Raw genomic sequence first — 21,235 nt, 5'->3', positions numbered from 1 at the left:
CTGTGTTAGTTTGCTGAGAATGATGGTTTCCAGCCTCATCCATGTTCCTATAAAGGACATGAACTTGCCCTTTTTTGTGGCTGCATAGTATTGCATGGTGTATTTGTGCCACATTTTCATTATCCAGTCTATCATTGATGGGCATTTGGGTTAGTTCCAGGTCTTTGCTATTGTGAACAGTGCTGCAGTAAACAAATGGGTGGATGCGTCTTTATGGTAGAATGATTTATAATCCTTTGGGTATATATCCAGTAATGGGATTGCTGGGTCAAATGGTATTTCTTGTTCTAGATCCTTGAGGAATCACCACACTGTCTTCCACAGTGACAAACACCATATTTTAATCTTAAAATTGGTAACATTTGTAAAGCATGTAAAATCAGTTTAATGGAGCAATATAACAACCAATTATGTAAAGCTAAATTTCATGTGATAGTATCTTAGTGCATAGTTCTTAGATTTTTGTTTTGGCTTGATAATTTTTGCTTTTGATTACTGTAGTAAAATGAAGTGAAGCTATACCTTTGTCAGGCTTATAAAATTTTAAAGGATTTAAAAAATTGTTTACAGGTATTTGTATTACAGGGAATTGTTTGAGCAGTCTCTTGGGAGGATTTGGTCATTTGGAGGTCTTAGGATGTGTTAATTTGGCTGTCTTTTTCTCATAAGCACCTTTGCAGCAAGGTAAAGTACTAGAAAGCAAGGCATTGGATTTATTTGCTTTTATAAGCATAATTTTTTTTTTAATTTTTAGCTTTTTTAGAACTTCCATCCCTTAGGGATCAATTGCCGATTTCTCTTAAACCCTTATGATCATTTGTCTCTGAGGATAACATGCACTTTGCTTCCAGGACACTGGACCTCTAATTTTCTTTGGTGCCTCCTGCTTTCCTTTGTTGGATTGTTTTTCTCCTCTCCAAATGTTTATGGCTTTCTTCCTCCTAGATGATCTCATCCAGTCCTTAGGTAACCATCTATATGTTGATGATTCAAATTTTATCAAGCTCCAGCTTCTTCTGTGCAGTACAAACTTGTTTTTCCATCTACGTGCTCTATGTTTTTCTCATGTATCTAATAGGCATCTACAGTATAACATATGTGGAACAAAACTCTTGTTTCACTGCTCCCTCATCCATCTCCTTCACTGATCTTCCTCATCTCAGTAATTAGCACCCCCATTCACAAAGTTGTTATGGCTGCAGTCCTCTACCTCTATGAGTAATCTTTGATTTCTTTTTTTCTTCACATATCCAATCTATCAGCAACTTAAATGAATGCATACCTTAAAACCCCTTGAACCTGACAGTTTCTCAGCACCTTGGCCACTGCTACTTTCATCTGAGTCACTACCATCTGTTGACTGGACTACTAAGGTATAGCAGCTTGGGTATTTTGGGAAGCAGACTTTGAGACAGTTTAGTGTGCAGAATATTTATTAGGAAGTAACCATGAATAAACATTTATGAGGGAGCAGAGCAAGGATGCAAGATTGGGCACATGGAGAAGTAGAGTTACAGTATTGGTCCAGTGGCAGTGTTGATGGCTCCTGTGGGGAGATCTGAAACTCAAATGACCTGTCAGAGTTGTCTTGCTTTGGGCCAAACCACTTTGGCCCTTATACTCCCATGTTAATCAGTCATTGGATATGGACTGCATTGGGAAAGGCATGACAATGGGTGAAGCAGCTCTTTGCATCTGACGAGGTCCCTGAAAATACTGCCCGTGAAGGCTTTTTGTTGACAGCACTATTAGCAGTTAGGGCAAGTCGCTTCTTGAAGGGCGATCTGGATAACACATCATTGTGTTCACCACAGGCCACCCTTGTTCAACTACTAGACTTCACTTCTTCATATACATTTGGGGAGCAGCTCTTCCAACATTCTGGTTGGGTCTTATCCTGGAGGAAAATTAGAAGAAGGCTAGTGAGATGAACTGTGGCCCCCACTGCTACAGCTGGTCTAAAGAGTTGCAACTGATATTCGCTGTCCCTCACCTCTACTATGGATTCTAACTTTGCCTTACCTTCAGCCAGTACCTCTGATGTTCTTGATGTCTTAACTGGTTACAATACTCTTTTTAGGCCAGGGTTGTAATGCTTGTCCATACATTTTCAGAATTGGTTGAGGGAGTGTTAAGAGATCCCCAAGAGAATCAACTGTGTGCCAAACATACTATTCTCTGCCCCCATTGTGTATTAGCAGCCCTGTCTCATCCTAATCATTATGGTTGATTGCCCCGGCCAAAGGTGATCACTCATCTTCTTTTCCTTTATTCCCTGGATATAAGGAGCCAGTATGACAAAGCAGTATTTGTAGTTACGGTTTAATGACACTCTGTATTCATAGGCTAAAGTGTTCCTTCTTTGGTGACCAAGAATTCTAATCCTGAAGAACCTAGAGTCACAGGGATCCCAAGCACAAATTGGGAGTCATGACAAGTTAACCCACTTTCTGCTTTTACCCTTTGTAGCTAGACTGATGTTTTTCCTATGGGAGTCACAACATCATATAAGGGTTTTTAATTCAGAATATATGCTGCATCTTGGAGGATAGTGCTTCATCTTAATAAAGTACCTTCTCTGAACTGGTGCTTCACCTGTCTCTTCATCAGGCTGTTGCAGTGCTCTTTTAGTCTGCCTACCTCTAGTTGGTGTGGTTTATGATATGACCAGTGAATCCCATGTTTACCTCCTTTGCTGTAAACTGGGTACCTGGGTCCTTTGGTCTGATGTGATATGTGGAGTCCTGTGCCAGAGGAACAAACACTCCCTCTGAGGAAAGGCAAACCCAACTCAAATATTTCTCTTCTTATCAAAGTAAAATATTCTTTCTTTTTGCGTAGAAAGGGCCCAGTGTAGACAACTTGCCAACCATTTGGTTAGTCTTGAATGGGGATATTTTAGGGGCTTAGAGTTGGTCTCTGTCACTGTTAAGCTAGATATTTGGTTTCACAGTAGCTGAATCAGCTTTAGGAAGTAGGACCCCTTGCAGTTGGGCCATGTTCTGTCTTTACTGTGTCTGCTTTGTTCATGTGCTCAATGTAATAATACCGAGCAAAGTTATTTTTTTCTACTTGGTTGCTTACTTTCCTCTTTCATGGTACATGTTCTCTGGTGCTAACATGTTATACAAAGATTTTCATACTTTGCAATCTCATGTATCTGTCTGTCTTAGTCAGCTCAGGCTGCCATAACAAAATGCCGTGAACTGAATGGCTTCAACAACAGAAATTTATGTCTCAGTGTTCTGGGGGCTGAGAAGTCGGAGCTCAAGGTGCCAGCAAGGTAGTTGTCATGCTGAGGCCTCTTCTCTTAGCTTGTAGGCACCACCATCTCACTTTGTGCTCACATAATCTCTTCTTTGTGTGTGCAGAGAGATTGCTTTTTCCTGTGAGAACGTAAATCCCATCATGTGGGCCTCTACCTCATGACCTCGTCTAACACTGATTACCTCCCAAAGGTCCCATCTCCAAATAACATCACTTTGGGAGTTAGGGCTTCAACGTTAGAGTTTTGGGAGGGCAGTTCTTTCCATATTATCGTCCATATGCCTCGGCTCTAGACATCCTTGTCCTTGGTCTTACACTCTTACTTACTCCTCTGATAGCTACGCCATTTGCCATTTCCTGTGTAAGGTAATGGTAGTCTTGATTTGCATTTGAGACAGAGTCACTCACTCTGTCACCCAGGCTGGAGTGTAGTACAGTGATCTTGGCTCGCTGCAACCTCTGCCTCCCTCTGCCTCCCGGGTTCAGGTGATTCTCCTGCCTCTGCCTCCCTCGGCCTCCCAAAATGCTAAGATTACAGGTGTGAATCACTGCACCCAGCCAATGTTGGGCATCTTTTCATGTGCTTATTGACCATTTATATATCTTTGGAGAAACATCTATTCAGTCCTTTGCCTATTTTTGAATCAGTTTACTTGTTTTTGTTGTTGAATTTTGAATCAGATTACTTGTTTTTGTTGTTGAATGCTTTTGCATTTGAATATCCAGTTTTCCCATCATTGTTTGCTGAAAAGACTGCCATTTCTCTCTTGAATGGTTTTGGCACCCTTGTCAGAAATTATTTTACTAAATATCTGAGGATGTTTTTTTCTAGGCTTTTTTTTTTTAAGTTTTAAAAGTTTGCTTGTTTATTTATAATTACAATTTACATTACTCCAACAGAGGAGCCCCCTTCCTGTGTTCTAATTCCTAGCCATGAAGTCCTACAAAAATAACCCAAGCTTTTACAGTGACTTAATCAATACAGAACTAAAGCCTTTGTAGCTATTAGAAGGGTTTAGTTACCAAGGTGCTTCTGTTCAACAAAATGACCTGTCACTCAGGACACATGCGTATAATAAAGTTCTGACCCATCGACTCATGTAACAAATGTAGACCCTGCCCTCCCTCCACCCACTTTTAAAACAAAAACACAAAAGAATGATGTACAATGGAGGGGAAATATGCTCTTGGTCAACTGACCTTGCAAAAAAGACTGGCTCATTTCCAAGTAGATGAGAACACGAAAGTATGTGGCCAGAGTCCAGCAATGACTGACTGGCACAGGTCAGAGCTTGGCAGGGACCACCAAAGGGCCAAGGTGCCACAGGGGCTCATCCCAAGCTCCAGCTCCAACCTGGAAGCTTATGGACACCAGGCTTTGTGCAGCAGCTCCGTGGCTGGCGTCCAGGGCCACTGGCCACTCCTCCCAAGTGCCTCTAATCCACCCACCCCTGGCCAGTCCCAACCTTGACAACATTACTGTGGGTGTCATCAGGGTGCTCTGGTTCACTTATACAACATGATTCGTAGCACAACCCCTTCCGTGCCCTTCACCCACCCGCCCCCCTTCCACACCTGTGCTGGCCCTGCCTGACCCCTGAGACCCCAACCTTGGCAGTGGGGGGTACCAGGCCAGCAGCACCAGGGGCCAGGGTTACAGAGATGCACTTGGCTGCCAAATCTGCCAAATGAGATTTGGTTTCACTTTTAAAAGTCGAAGCTGTCATTAAAAAAAAGTCACAAAGTAAGGATTCAGCTTTCGCTATAGAACCCTTTTTGCAAAATACCAAAATCTTAGAATTAGGCTATGAGCAACTAAAGGAAACATAGGTAACACCAAAGAGGTTACCCATGAAAGCCTTTTCTAGGCTTTCTACTCTGTTCCATTGTTCTGTGTGTCTGTCTTTATGCCAGTATCATATACTGTTTTGATCAATGTAGCTTTGTAGTAAGTTTTTAAGTCAGGAAGTGTGAACCCTGCTGCTCTGTTCTTTTCCAAGATTGTTTTGGGCTTTTTGGGGTTTCTTGTCTATTTTTGAATAAAATGAAGAAGTCATTGGGATATTGACAAGGATTGAGTTGAATCTCTAGATCACTTTGGGTAGTATTGACATTGTAACAACATTAAGTCTTCCAGCCTGTAAACATAGGATGTTTCCATTTATTTGTGTCTTTAATTTCTCTCAAAGTTTTACAGTTTGCATTGTACCAGTATTTAACCTCCTTGGCTAATCCTTATTTTATTCCTGAGTACTTTATTCCTTTTGATGCTATTGTAAATGGAATTGTTTACTAACAATTGTATAATTGTTTAGATTATTCATTGTTAGTATCTAGAAATGCCAACTGATTTTTCAGTTTTTTTTTCATCTAACTGTGTATTTGTATCTATTAACCAGGCTCTCTTCTTCTCTCCCCCCACTTTGCCTTTCCCAGCCTTTGTTAACCACCAATCTACTCTTATTTCTATGAGATCAACATTTTAAAGTTCCACATATGAGTGAGATCATGTGGTATTTGTCTTTCTATTCCTGGCTTATTTTACTTAATATAATGTTCTCCTGGTTCATTGTATTTTTCAAGTGACAAGATTTCCTTCTTTTTAATGACTGAGTAGTATTTCGTTGTGAGTATATGCCCTATTTTCTTTATTCATTCATCCACTGATGGACACTTAGATTGATTCCATGTCTCAGCTATTGTGAATAATGCTGCAGTAAACATGGTGGTGCAGATACCTCTTTGATATACTGATTTCATTTCCTTTGGATATGTATTTAGTAGTATGATTGCTGGATCTTTATGGTATTTCTATTTTTAATTTTTTCGGGAACCTCAATAACGTTTTTTCACGATGGCTATGCTAATTTGCATTCCCATCAACAGTGTGCAAGGGTTCCCTTTTCTCCACATTCTTACCAACACTTATCTTTTGTCTTTTTGATAATAGCCATTCTAGTAGGTGTGAGGTGATACCTTACTGAGGTTTTAATTTGCGTTTCCCTGATGATTAATGGTGTTGAGCATTTTTTCATATACTTGTTGGCTATTTGTATGTCTTTGAGAAATGTCTTTTAGTGCCCTTTGTACATTTTTAAACATCAGGTAATTTGTTTTCTTCCTATTGAGTTGCTTGAGTTCCCCTTACCAGATGTATAGTTTGCAGATATTTTCTCCTGTTCTCTAGGTTGTATATAATCAGGTTAGTAATGCTGTTGAATTTGGTTTGCTGATATTTCATTGATGATTTCTGCATGAGTGTTATAAAGGGATATTAGTCATAGTTTCCTTGTGCAGTCTTTGTATGGCTTTGGCATATCAGGGTAATGCTGGCCTCATACAGTGAGTTAGGAAGTGTTTCTTCTTTCTCAATTTTTTTTGAAAAAGTTTGAGAAGGCTTGATATTAGTTTTATAAAATGTTTAGAGAATTCAACAGTGAAGCCATCAGTTCCAGAGCTTTTCTCTGATTGGAGATTTTTGATTACTGATTTAGTACCCTTACTGGTTATAGGTCAATTATTTTCTGTTTTTTCAGGTAGATTTTATGTTTCTAGGAGTTTTTCTATTTCATCTAGGATATCAAATTCATTGGCACATAATTGTTTATAATGCTGTCTTATAAACCTTTTTGTTTCTATGAAATCGGTAGTAAAGTCTTCACTTTCAGTTGTGATTTTAGTAATTTGAGCCTTCTCTTCTTGGTCTGTTTAGCTAAAGCTTTTTCAATTTTGCTGATCTTTTCAAAAAGCCACCTTTTGGTTTCATTGATTTTTTTTTTTTTTTTCTATTTCTCTATTCTCTAATTTGTTAATTTCTGCTCCAGTCTTTATTATTTCCTTCCTTCTGCTAGCTTCAGTTTTGGTTTTTCTTATTGTTGTTACTTAAGTTTTTCTTCTTCTAGTAACTTAAGTTTTAAAGTTATGCTGATTTGAGATATTTTTATTTTTTAATATAAATATTTCTAATTGTAAATTTACTCCTTAGCATTGCTGTCACTGTCTCTTATGTTTTTGTATGTTGTGTTTTTAGTTTCATTCATCTCTTAAGTATTTTCTAATATGCCTTGTAATTTCTTCTTTGATCCATTGGCTTAAATCCTCTGGCAGTCACTTTATCCAGAGGAGAGGGGCTTGCAAAAATGGGGAAGGTGCAACAACAAAGGCTACCCACCTCTTTATGCCTCTGCCGACTGAAGCAGCAATTAGCCCTTGGAGAAGGGATCCCAGATATTTGGAGGACAGGGTCCTTTTTGCCCAAGCTGGCTCCTACAAAGCTGTGTGCAGGTTGTTCCAGGAATATGTGCACAGCACTCTGCCACAGGGTTGGGGTGGAACCTGGGTAGCTGCTATAGTGCTAAGAGCTGAAATTGACTAAAATTACCATGTTTTCTTGTCTTAGCCTTCCCCTGGGAAGATATAAGCCTTCATTATCCTACAGTGTTCCCAAACAGAAAGATTCTGTCATTGCAGTTACCTAGATGGGGAGATAGATTTACTCTGCCATCTTCCCAGAATCCTGTTTTATTAATACATAACCATGCTCATTTATGTGTTGTGTATGTTTGCATTTGTACCACAGTGGCAGAGTTGAATGGTTGTAACAGAGACTCTGTGGTCTGCAAGCCCAAAATATTTGCTATCTGGTCTTTTAAGAAAAAAATTTTGATCTCTACTTTAGATTTTTTTTTTTACTGAATGGAGTCTCACTCTGTCACCAGGCAGGAGTGCAGTGGCGCAATCTCCGCTTACTGCAATCTCCACCTCCTGGGTTCAAGTGATTCTCCTGCCTCAGCCTCCTCAGTAGTTGGGATGACAGGCGAGTGCCACCATGCCCAACAAATTTTTGTATTATTAGTAGGGATGGGGTTTCACCATGTTGGCCAGGATGGTCTTGATATCTTGACCTTGTGATCCACCCACTTGAGGCTCTCGAAGTGCTGGGATTACAGGTGTGAGCCACTATGCCTGGCCTACTTTAGTTTCTTAAGGGTAGTATTAATTTTTGTCATCCCACATGATTAACTATCTTGGCTGGATAGGGGCAATTTTTAGAGATTTTTTACTTGGGCTTCCTCATTATAATAGTTTTTATTCTGTAGACCAAGGACCCAAATGTTGGAGTCGTTTCAGCTACTAAGTGTGTCTGTCACTGTTAAAACATTTGTAGACTGCAGAAATGACCACTAGGTGTGATCACGGATATATTGGTTTGATTCTGCCAGATCTTGGCCAGGAATCTATTACCTGGCCCCCATATGTTTTCTCTCTCACATGGTCCATGATGCTTTCAGGGCCACGTAGCACCCTATATCCAACAGACTTCAAAATATTTGTGTGTTTTCCTTTCCTTATTAAAGTAAATGGCTGAAGCTCCTTTTGGGAGAAGGAATAGAATAGGAGAGTTATTATTGTGTATAGGCATTCCCAGGAAGAAGGTAGGCAGGAATTATGACTTTGTCACACTAGTCCTGCCACACTTGGCACAGTGCCTGCTGCAGAGTCAGGGTTCTCAAATTATTGGCTGAAGAAAATAAATATGTACAGCCACCTGTCTAAAGTAGTACTACTAGCATGAGTCAAAATGTGCTTTGAACCATGGTTGCCCCTCACATAAGGCACCTTTGTGTGCATTAGGAAAAGACTCCCCCTCTGAGTAGGTGCACTGCAAAAAGGCCAGTCTTCTGGGCAGACCAATTGGGAAAAGGCACAAAAGAACTGATTACTAAGAATTTACACAAATATGTATGCCAATAAAGCATAGGGAAAAGGAACATGATTACTATATGAAGTTTTTTAATGGAAGTATTGTAGATTTTTAGAAGGGCTGACTCCTTTCTCAAGTAATTTCACAACTGTAAAATGAATTGGTATTAATAGAACCTACCTTGTAGACTTACTACTTACCATAATACATATTGAGTGTGCTAAAGTGTAAAATACTAGGCAGTGCCTGGCACTTAGTAAGTACTTAAAAACTTTAGCTGTCACCACCATTTCATTATATATGGCATTTCATGTGATGGCCAGATTTTTTTAAAATTTTTAAGTAGCTCAGTTTCTAAAGTTCTGAGTACTGTAAATATAAATTCATCTTGAGTCAATATTTCTCAATTTTAGATGTACGTTAAACATTATTAGATTTGCATCAATTCTTGTTTCATCGGAAGTGAGGCAGACTAGAGGCTGATTATCTAAATGATGATATGTTGCTAAATGAGTTCGTTGTACTTCAGGGTGCCAAATTTTTTACTTTGCAAGGATGTTAATTCATCCTTAGGACTTAATTCTTAAACATGTCAGTACTTTATATCTTTAAAAAGTTTAAGAAAAAACTTTGTAGATACAAAAGTTCAAATTGGAATCACTAGCAAATGCTGATCACTAGTTTAAGTTACATGCTAGGTAGGAGGCAATATGTGATATCCATGTACATGAAAGAGGGTAGTATGAAAAGTATGTAAATTAGTGTGTATTAGTCTAAAAATGTATTATATGCTGATGGTGAACATTCAAATTTTTATTTTCTTGATTGAACCTTCTCTAATATCCTTTTTAAAAACTTTTTTTTAAAAGAAAATTGTAAGATTTCGTATCTTTTTTCATCAGCTTTTATATGTTAGACTTTGTTCTCATTTCTAAACTTTTTACATGATCATAATTTTAATAGGAACATTGTTCTTCATCCTGTAAGTTTACCCTAATTTGTCACTTATGGCCTTGTGAATATTATTTATGTAAACAATTTCTTAGTATATAATGCTCAATGAACATTCTGCAAAAATGTTTGTATTTATATATGCTTTTCCCTTAGATTTTAAAAGTAGAGTTACTGTTAGGGTATACAAGCATTTGTAACACTGTTGATGTTACCTGATACTTACCAGTGGCCTCCAAAAGATTATACCTATTGACATTTCTAACAATAATGAGAGTGTGAATTTCAGTTTATCCTTTCCTGCCTTGCTCATTATAATTAAAAGAAGAAAACTTTGTCAGAAGATTTTTAATTGAAAAAAACCTGCACATTTTAATAATATAGATGTATTTAAATAATTAGTAATTTAATTTCATTTTAAGTTTATACCTAGTAGAAGCTGTTTTAATTTTATAGGTAATATTAAGTACTTGTATATGAAACTTTGTTAAAGTGTATTTATTTCATAAATTAGGAGCCTTTTGTGGCAGATGAATATATTGAACGTCTTGTATGGAGAACCCCAGGAGGAGGCTCTAGAGGTGGACCTGAAGCTTTTGATCCTAAAAGGTGAAGTGAAAAAAAAATTTTTCCCCATGGATCTAATCTAGTACGCATTAGTGTTAGAATGGTGATGACTATTGAGATTGCTTTCAACACTCCTCTACAAGCATTTTAGTTAACAATTGGCCAATAAAAGATATAATACAACAGAGCGTTCAAAGCTTGAGGTTTTGTTTTTTCTTTGACGTCCTGTTAAAGAAGCAGTTTAACTGGTATGCAGAAGGAATTTTATTGAGTATAAGAAGTTAGCATTTCTTATAGTTTATAACGAGTCATAAACTAGAGATGGTTGGTTATACTTCTAAAATAAAAACATTAAATATATTGTTTTGAATATAGTTGTACATTGGGGAGCAGAAAGTCACTGAACTCTGGAATGTATATTTTTATATGGTACATTTACCTTCTTGACTATTTTTAAAAGGCTATAAAATGTCATTCTATTCAAGGGGTTTACTGGGAATTCTGGGTGAGGTTTTCATTCACCTCTGAGTTATTTCATCAAAAAGTCAAAGTCTGGCTATATTTTTTTTCTTTTCTTTTCTTTCTTTCCTTTCATTCCCTTCTTTCCTTTCTTTTCCCTTCTTTCTTCTTTCCCTTCTTTCTTCTTGCTCTTGTTGCCCAGGCTGCAGTGCATTGGCGCAATCTTGGCCACCACAACCTCTGCCTCCCAGGTTCAAGTGATTCTCCTGACTCAGCCCCCTGAGTAGCTAGGATTACAGGCATGTGCCACCATGCCCAGCTAATTTTGTATTTTCAGTAGAGACAGGGTTTCTCCATGTTGGTCAGGCTGGTATTGAACTCTCGACCTCAGGTGGTCCGCCCACCTCAGCCTTTCAGAGTGCTCGGATTACAGGTGTGAGCCACCGTGCTCGGCCAAGTCTGGCTGTATTTTCAAATGACATGTTTGCTTGAAAGCCATGTGGCCTGGACAAAACTATGAGAATGTTATGAAGTTACAGAACAATTATTTTTTGATGAAGAAATTTCTAACAAGATGCTATAGAGAAAGTTAACACGATCATTTCAAGCTCTAGGAACTCTTCTTATTAAGATTTTCTTTATGATTATAAGTGAACTCATCAGTTTCTAAGGATTAATAATAGGTAGATTGATACATATTCAAACTTTCCTCTATTAGATTATTAGAAGAATTCGTAAATCATATTCAGGAACTCCAGATAATGGATGAAAGGATTCAAAGGAAAGTAGAGAAACTAGAGCAACAATGTCAGAAAGAAGCCAAGGAATTTGCCAAGAAGGTACAAGAGCTCCAGAAAAGCAATCAGGTAAACATTTTGTTAAGAAATGGGTATTTTATATATGCTGTAATATCTTGATTTCCTTCAAGTTTTAAGCTCTTAAAAAAAATCTAGTCAGATGATAGTAACTGTCAAGATTTCTCTCTACTGCTTCAGTCCCATGGGATGAAATATTAATGAATCGTTATCGGGTACTCTTGGCATTCGCTTTCTACAGAGTGTTGGTTTAGGATCACAGTACTCTTTTCAGGATAGAGTGGTATCCAGTTGAGTGTGGTCCTTGATTCTCCTCTAACAATGCAAACTTTCAAGAATGACACTTCAGTAGACCTCTAGTTTTAGGGACTCTATTAGCTTGGATATTTAGGTAGTCATTTGCATTCTCTTTAATCATAAAGTAATATGAAATGAGCTATTGCCTGGATTCAGTTTTCCCTAAAGAAAACCTGGTCTGGGAAGTTTCACAGAAGTTACAAGAGATATGCATCAGTGAGAATTCAAGTGTAACTATAGGAAAAGTGTTAACTATAGGGAAAACTGCCTCCATCTGTTTTGTAGTAAAACCAAATCACTAGATTGGTCCTGGGGCTAAGCAGGCCAAACTTCTTAATCGTTCTTAGGTCCTAGATTTAATCTGGAACCTCTGAATCCCATTTACAGGCTGGGCTTTATCTGGAATTTGATTACCTCCCCACCCCCGCCCCTCTTTTTTTTTTTTTTTCACTCTTGCTCAGGCTGGAGTAATCTTGGCTTACTGCAACCTCCACCTCCCAAGTTCAAGTGATTCTTCTGCCTCAGCCTCCTGAGTAGCTGGGACTACAGGTGCACGCTACCACACCCAGCTAATTTTTTTGTATTTTTAGGAGAGGTTTTGCTATGTTGGCCAGGCTTTCCTTGAACTCCTGACCTCAGGTTATCTGCTTGACCTCCCAAAGTGCTAGGATTACAGGTGTGAGCTACTGCTCTTGGCCTTAGTGTAGTCTGGAAGATTGTTTAGCTTTGCTACCTCCCAGGGATCATTAGTTATTTAGTGTTAGGGATTAGCAAACTGATTTCTGCTAAAGTTTCAATGTTTTAGATTCCATTACTTTAACATATGTGGCTATGAGAAATAAGGAAGTCAGTAATTTAAGATAAGGAATGCATTTTTAAGTAGTTAAGATGACAGTTTCCAAGTACTTCAAATGCAGTTTTCCCTTGGTAATAATAATGATATTAATAGTTAAGCTAATAAACTCTGGAGCCAGTCTGCCTGAGTTTGAGTTTTAGCTCTGCCACTTATGATCTGTGTAATCTCAAGCAATTTAACCTTTTCTTGCCTCATTTTTTTTTAAATCTGTAAAATGTGTTGTTGAGAGGATTATATAAGTACCTACATGTAATATGCTTAGAACGGTGTCTAGACTGGCACAGATAAAGTCCTCAATAAATGTTTACAGCTCTTCACCTAAATTTAAGGTTAGAACAAAAGTCCCACACTAGATTATTAGCAGTTCTTCTGTTGGCAATTACAAGGCATTCATTGCACACAATTTTCATATGCCACAGGCCAATAAGTATACCCCATGAGAAGGAAAAGAATACTCTAGAAAGTAAAATACACTTTTGCCTTAGTAGTATAATTACTACTTTTTTGTTTTCAAAACTGGGAAAGAACTATTTTACTTTATATGTGAACATCACTTTGTAAATATTTAAAATAAATTGGTATATTTTACTACTGACTTTTTTTTTTGAGGCAGAGTTTTGCTGTTGCCCAGACTGGAGTGCAGTGGCACTGTCTTGGCTCACTGCAACCTCTGCTTCCTGAGTTCAAGTGCTTCTCCTGCCTCAGCCTCCTGACTAGCTGGGGTTACAGGTGTCCACCTCCACACATGCTCAGCTAATTTTTGTATTTTTAGTAGAGATGGGGTTTCACCGTTTTGGCCAGACAGGTCTCGAACTCCTCATCTCAAGTGATCTGCCTGCCTTGGCCTCCTACTGACATATTTTTTATTCTTTTCAGTTTAGTAGCAAGAGAGCTCTTTAGAGGTCTGATCCTATTGATACTTAGCTAATTGTTTTCAGGATCATTATTTGGGGCTAAATGGTGTTGAATTTTTTGTTAAAACAGGAAGAGGAGTAAATAGCTTTTTTTGTTTACTTTTTTGTTGATTAATAAGTATACTCATGATAAATATTATTTTTGATAGTTTGCAAACAGGTTTTCAGATCATATCACCCTAATGAGCATGAATTTTATAGATTATCTCATATATAACTTCTGTTATCATTAGTTAGTAGCAATGAGATTAGTGGTTTGGTTTTGATGTGTATTTACTTATTAACTGAGCACACTGATTATATTTTATGCTTATGCACATTTTTCCTAGGTTGCCTTCCAACATTTCCAAGAACTGGATGAGCACATTAGTTATGTAGCAACTAAAGTCTGTCACCTTGGAGACCAGTTGGAGGGGGTAAACACACCCAGACAACGGGCAGTGGAGGCTCAGAAATTGATGAAATACTTTAATGAGTTTCTAGATGGAGAATTGAAATCTGATGTTTTTATAAATTCTGAAAAGGTAAGTGATGTCAGAGGATAAAACCAATCACAGCATTAACAATGCCCTAATTATGAGCTGCAATAATGACTTTCCAGAGTTAGACTTCAAATCACTGAGTAGCTGACTTATTAAAAGCTTTTATTATTCTATCATTTTTTGATGAAATTTTCTGGCATTTTTTGATGAAATTTTTTTGTGGCTTAAAAATGCTGTGGTAACTGTGTTTGTAAGTGTCTCACAGATGTCTTTCAATAATAACAGAATTTCTGTGGTCTTTAAATAGGTACAGTCCATTGGGTGGTGATGTGGTGGTCTGACATAAATCATTGATGAGCTAAGATGCCATTCTGTAAAGGAATAAGGAATTCAGAACTTCTGCTTTTTATTACTTGAATAAAGATCTCATAAAGAATTAAAGCAGTTTGGACCAAGATGAATTGAAAAAAATTCTGAATTGTTTGTTAATCCTTTTCATAGCACTAGTCACTTACTCCTGGTCTAAGGGTACATGGTATTGGCTGCTCTGCAATCTTGAAAGAAGATAATTTAGCTCACTTTCTTTCCCTCAGGGGAAAAAAAATCAAAATGCATGAGAAAATGGACATTCTTATGGATCGTATGTGTATATCGCAACATTGTCCACTCATGTATTGAATAGTCTTTCTGAATTATTCTAGATTTGCTCCATAGAATATTTCAGATAGTGGAATGTAAAGGCTAAGTATTATTGACACTAAGTTTGAATCAAGCAACACATTTTTAAAAAACAGAACTCTATAGGGTTATCGAATTTATAACTTTTAGAGTTCTTTGAAAAATACTTATGTGTGTCTTGATAATTCCTCTAAATAAAAGATGTTTTTGAAAAATTTAGTAGTTTTTGGAGTACAGGTGGTTTTTTGGTTATACGAATGAGTTCTTTAGTGGTAAATTCTGAGATTTAGTGCACCTTGCACCCAAACATTGTACGCTGTACCCAGTATGTAGTCTTTTATCCCTTACTCCCCCTCAGCTTTCCCACTTAGAGTCCCCAGAGTTCATTATATCACTCTGTATGTTTTTGTGTCCTCATAGCTTAGCTCTTGCTTATAAGTGAGAACATATGGTATTTGGTTTTCCATTCCTGAGTAACTTCATTTAGAGTAATAGCCTCTAGCTCCATCCGTGTTGCTGCAAAAGACATTATTTTGTTCCTGTTTGTGGCTGAGTAGTTTTCCATGGTGTAAATATACCATATTTATCTTTATCTGCTCATTGGTTGATGGGCACTTAGATTTTTTCTATATCTTTGCAGTTGAATTCATTTTTGGCCTGATTCTATCATTTAGCCATCCTTAAGAACTCATGGTATTAGATTGCCAATTATTAGATAAACTCTTAGCTATCTCAATTTCTGGACTCTGTACCAGTCCTTTCCAATGGAAAGAAAAGGAAAAATTACCCACAGAGCTAGATCAACGTGTTATTGTGGGAGGAATAAGAATGGGATAAGATATCAACATATCATGTTATTTTTCTTCTTGCCCCCTAGTCATTTTTGTTTTTTTTAATTGTTCCTTTTTAGAATCTTGGCTGGATATGGTGGCCCATGCCTGCAATCCCAGCACTTTAGCAGGCCAAGGCAGGATGATTGCTTGGGCTTAGGAGTTTGAGACCAGCCCAGGCAGCATGGTGAAACCCTGTCTCTATAAAACATATATATATGTTAGCTGGTTGTTGTGGCACATGTCCATATTCCTGGCACTCAGGAGGCTGAGGCAGGAAGATTGCTTGAGCTCAGAAGTTTGAGGCTGCAGTGAGCTGTGATTGCAATAGTGCACTCCAGCCTGGGTGACAGATAGACCTTGTCTCAAGAAAAAAAAAAAAGGGAATCTTCTCATCTGGAAAAAAAAAAAACTTACTATATGTTTACCTCTATGCTTACATGTATGTTGGGTTTTCTTTTTCTTTTCTTTTTTTTTTTTTAACTAGAGTGGCAGCTTATTGTTTCTTCTGTGGATAATACTTGATGACTGATTATCTTTAACACTATTAGCAAGGGTAGTCTCTTACCTCACCCAAATATCAATAACTATTAGATTATCGTTTTTGACAGCTTTTGTTACTTACTGTTGTAGTATGTTTTAACTGACTAAATGTGTCATATTGTAACCTTAAGAGCTACCTGTGCTTTACACAACTTTTATAAAATAATTCGCTGTGGAAATTCAATAAAAACAAGTGCCATTTGCCTCCATACTAGTTAGTACATTAAACACAGTTTGCAAATAGCACATAATGATGACTTCTTGAAATAACAAAAACAAACTCCTGTTGGAAACATAGAGCAGGTTGTGTGCCAAGTATATTATTTCTGAAGGGGGTATTGGTGAGGAGAAAATTATGGACTTTGCTAATACAACTAAATGGCATGGCGAGGACAGATACTGCAGTGCTATCTGTGCCCATAAACAGCAGGACAGAGTTAGTGTTTGGTAGTTGAAAATGACAGGGACCTGCTGACTAGGAGAAAAGAGATAACTGAAGCAGAAATGCTATATTCACTATAATTTGGAGTAAGAAGTGGGAAGAGGCTCTGCGGTTATTCACAGTTGCTTGTCAGAGTTCACATGCCTACTTAGAAAAATCTATTTTGGGCAGGGCATGGTAACTCAAGCCTGTAATCCCAATATTTGGGAGGGCAAGGTGGGAAGATCACTGGAGGTCAGGTGTTCAAGACCAGCCTAGCCAACATGGCGAAACCACATCTCTACTAAAAAATAAAAATAAAAATTAGCCGAGTGTGGTGACACACACCTTTAATTCCAGCTACTTGGTAGGCTGAGACATGAGCATAGCTTGAACCTGGGACATGGAGATTGTAGTGAGCCGAGATCATGCCACTGTACTCCAGTCTGGGTGACCAAACAAGACTGTCTCCAAAAAAAAGAAAAAAAAATCTATATTGATGTTCTTAGCTCTTCTTTCATGTTAATGAGTCTCACTGTCTTTTCAAATGTAAAATAGAATGAATCTTCATAAAATCAGCTTTAAAATTGTGTCAAAGTAAAACTAAGAACTAATTTGAAATTTAAAGAATAAGTGAACATGATAGGACTCCCCTATACTATTGTGTAAATAAGCACAGATATCTGCATTAAAGAATTTTAAAACTCTTGCCTAAGTTCCTTAGTTCCACAACTTGAATAAATACTCACATTTCTATATTATATTTCATCCAGGGTCTTTACGTTAAACTTTATCTTTGCTTTTACAAATGTTATAAATTCATATGATTATTAAATAATAGGCATTTAGCTTAATGTAGGATATATGTGGCAGTATGCCCTAAATCATTTTTATAAATCTTGTTTATCCTTTTTGGATTCATCAACTTAGAAGACATTTATACTTCGTTTCCAGAATTTCTTCAGAATAAACTTGATCTACAGGTTTTATTGGGAAGGGATTGTGGCATCAAAAAAAATCACAGAATTTCAGTACCAGAAAGTTAAATGTTTATGTTTTATTGACTTATTATTGGCAACACCCCAGTTGTATTCTTGTTGCTCATAAAGTTTTATTTGTTGTGGATTTTTAAAGGAAACTTTTTTAGGGAAGAGACTGTGGACATGTACAGGGAGATATTTCTAATTTCAAATATAAAATTATTTTTTGATATGATATGCCTAAAAGTTTTTTTAATTGTTTTTATTTATTTTTTAATAGATAAAGGAAGCAGCAGACATCATTCAGAAGTTGCACCTAATTGCCCAAGAGTTACCCTTTGATAGGCAAGTACATTCTTAAGAGTTAATTTGAATGTATAGTATAATTTATAAAATAAAATTGTGTTTTTTTCCTGTACGATTTTCTTTGCTCATTAATTAAACAAGAATATATTGAGCACTTGCTGGTTCATTTACTTGCTAGTTCATTCACTTTGTATAAGGTGAAGTATAAATTAGTTTATTGAAAAAATATAGTCTGTTCTTAATATCTAAATTTCATGATAGGCCTTGAAATAATTTCAGTCCCTGTCTTCTAAAAAATAATTGGATGGAGGATTTTGAAATCGACTAAGGTAAAATTTGGATTTTCATACTTTGGACTTTGAGAACCAGGAAGGGGTTAGAAAGAACACTTTTTCTATTTCTTGATGAAGGTTCTTATGCTTTTGGGGGCCTTGGGCACCCTTGAAAAGCTGATGAAAGCTATCGCCTTTCTTCAGGAAATTAAGATACACACAGATGATTGTTTACAATTTCATGGAGTTTTAGACTCTATCCAGGGAACTCTTCCTAGGGACTTCAGGTTAAGAACCAACCCCTTTTTTGGCCGGGCGCCGTGGCTCACGCCTATAATCCCAGCACTTTGGGAGGCTGAGGCGGGTGGATCATAAGGTCAAGAGATCGAGACCATCCTAGTCAACAAGGTGAAACCCCGTCTCTACTAAAAATACAAAAAAATTAGCTGGGCATGGTGGTGCATGCCTATAATCCCAGCTACGCAGGAGGCTGAGGCAGGAGAATTGCCTGAACCCAGGAGGCGGAGGTTGTGGTGAGCCGAGGTAGTGCCATTGCACTTCAGTCTGGGTAACAACAGCAAAACTCTGTCTCAAAAATGCAGGGCCCCAGAGCCATTGCTAAGTTAGATTTCATCCTAAAATAAATTATCCACTGAGAAGGAGATTTTCTCATGATTTCTTCTAGTCTGTGGAACGTCAGACTCTTTAATAAAACTCCATGTGAATATTTGAAGGAAATATAATTTACTGTATTTCAAATAATATATATTAATAAACAGTTATATTTTGATGATGCTTGAAAATCTTAGCAACAGATAAAATACAGATATATTACTATACTTAAAGCTTAACTATTATCTCCCAAACATGCAGTGGAATTCCCCCAAAAATGTATCTGTTTTATTCTCAAGTCTGGTAACCATGAAGAATTAGTAATAATGATCATCTGTCATTCTTAATAATAATATGGTAGTTGCCCAGTATTATGATTTAACTTACTGTAATAATTTTTAAAGTCACCCACCAACACTTAACACTTCTTTTTATCTCATTTCAGAATTGGACTATTTACTTAAATGGGTAAAATGTCTAGCTCAAAATAGGTTCATGATAATTATTGACTGCACCACCCCCATACTCTCTTCATTCTATTTTTCCACTCCAGAACACACATGCACACACGCACACGCGTGCGCGCACACACACACACACATATTCTCTCTCTCTCTCTCTTTCTCATATATTCACCACCACTCAGGTACATATTTCTCTTATGGTTTTGTTTTAGCCTCTTCACCACGCCTTGGAGTTGAATATATATACTATTTAGACTTAATTTTTTCACACAGATCAAGATGGCCTTATATGCGATCTGATCTGCTATGACTTTGATACGTCATTGTATAACAGTCTAGATTTGTATTTCCTTCTTCATTTGCCTTTGGTGTCTCTTTTGGTAGCTACTCTCCTCTCCAAACAATTGCACACAATCTTAAAAGATTCCTTTTTCATGCTAAGCATTTCACTTTGATATTTAAGATTTGAAAAAATACCACTGTGTGGTATTTTAGCTTTTTAATTTGTAAAGATTGAATGGCTACTCTGCTAGGCACATTGCTGGGTCCTTTTATCATTTGTCATTAATATATCATTATCATATAGTATATTATTTGATCATCGATCATCTTTTTCTTTTAAATAATAGTGATGGAACTTTATTTTTAAAAATACCAACCATGGGAGTGGGGAGGAAGACAAATAATCAAGTGTATTTAAAATGTCAGCAAATATAAATAAGAACGGTAACTCAGTTTTGGGACTGGCTGTTAGTGCCTTATGCAGAGCAGTTGATTCTTTTAAAAGGGAATCAGATTTCAATGTGTGAATTTCCTAAATGAGAACCAGCTACCCCATCTGAATTACCTACATTCAGTTTTATCACCTGGCATGCTTCCTATCAGTATTTTCTCTTCTGACTTTTTTTTTCTTTTACAATAACCTTTTAACTTTATAATAGTTTTGGATTTACAGAAAAATGGCAAAAATAGTACAGATGGTTCTCATATAACCTGCACTCAGATTTCCCTTTTGTAACATCTTAAATTGGCATAGGATGTTTGTCACAACTAATGAACCTCATCTTTGGTTTTTGTCTTTCAGATTTTCAGAAGTTAAATCGAAAATTGCAAGTAAGTGATGTTGTATTTATTTTACTCTTCTATAATAAGTAAAAAAAAACTACTTGGGTAAAAATAAAACAGCAAAAGGAGAAAAAGTGGGAACAATGTCATCTCCTTACCCCATCTCTGAGTTTGATTTCTCTTCCCTGAAAACAACCATTACCAGTTTTTTGGATATTCTTGCAGAATAATCTGTGGATATACAAGCATAAGACATAAATTCTATATCTATCTGTGTGCATATATACATATATATGTGTGTGTGTGTGTGTGTGTATAAATATTTATATATACTTCTATCCTCATTTATTTTTAAATAATTGCTACCATACTATACAATAGCTTTATAACGTACATTTTTAATGTAACAGCGTATTTTGGAAATTGTACGCTTTCCATACATGTATCTCTGAATAAGATTCTCTCTCTCTTTTTTTTTAAGATTATATAAGTGTTTTGGTATCTATTTAACTCTTTGCATGAGTAGTTTGGTTCTTGCCAGTCTTGTCTTTTATTTTAGGTTAGATCATTCTAGGTTTTTGAAAATAGGACTAAATTTACAGGTTCCATGGTAGCCAGAGTGACTGTTTAGAGTGGGCCACTGCATAGAAGATTCAAAGACTCATGTTTTCTCAAAAAAGTCTTAAAATAACGATGACACAGCTACTTAGACATGCTGAGAATATTTTTGATCACAATAGATTAGTTTGAAG

General features: G+C 36.9%; 1 protein-coding gene across 2 annotated transcripts in view; it reads left to right on the top strand.

Annotated features, from left to right (window-relative positions):
• Positions 1 to 21,235, top strand: part of EXOC5 (exocyst complex component 5) — a 66,759-nt gene that overhangs the window by 9,714 nt on the left and 35,810 nt on the right. For both annotated transcript variants that reach the window (XM_002753942.7, XM_009006081.5), the window contains exons 2-6: positions 10,437 to 10,531; positions 11,667 to 11,814; positions 14,160 to 14,354; positions 18,045 to 18,109; positions 20,503 to 20,531. In XM_002753942.7, coding sequence (XP_002753988.1) covers positions 10,437 to 10,531; positions 11,667 to 11,814; positions 14,160 to 14,354; positions 18,045 to 18,109; positions 20,503 to 20,531 — 532 coding nt within the window. The remainder of the gene's footprint in view (positions 1 to 10,436; positions 10,532 to 11,666; positions 11,815 to 14,159; positions 14,355 to 18,044; positions 18,110 to 20,502; positions 20,532 to 21,235) is intronic.

The sequence above is a fragment of the Callithrix jacchus genome, chromosome 8 (genome assembly GCF_049354715.1).
Source record: "Callithrix jacchus isolate 240 chromosome 8, calJac240_pri, whole genome shotgun sequence".
Classification (NCBI taxonomy): domain Eukaryota; kingdom Metazoa; phylum Chordata; class Mammalia; order Primates; family Cebidae; genus Callithrix; species Callithrix jacchus.
The sequence above is the reverse complement of the archived record's forward strand: the minus strand, read 5'-3'. Positions and strand labels throughout refer to the sequence as shown.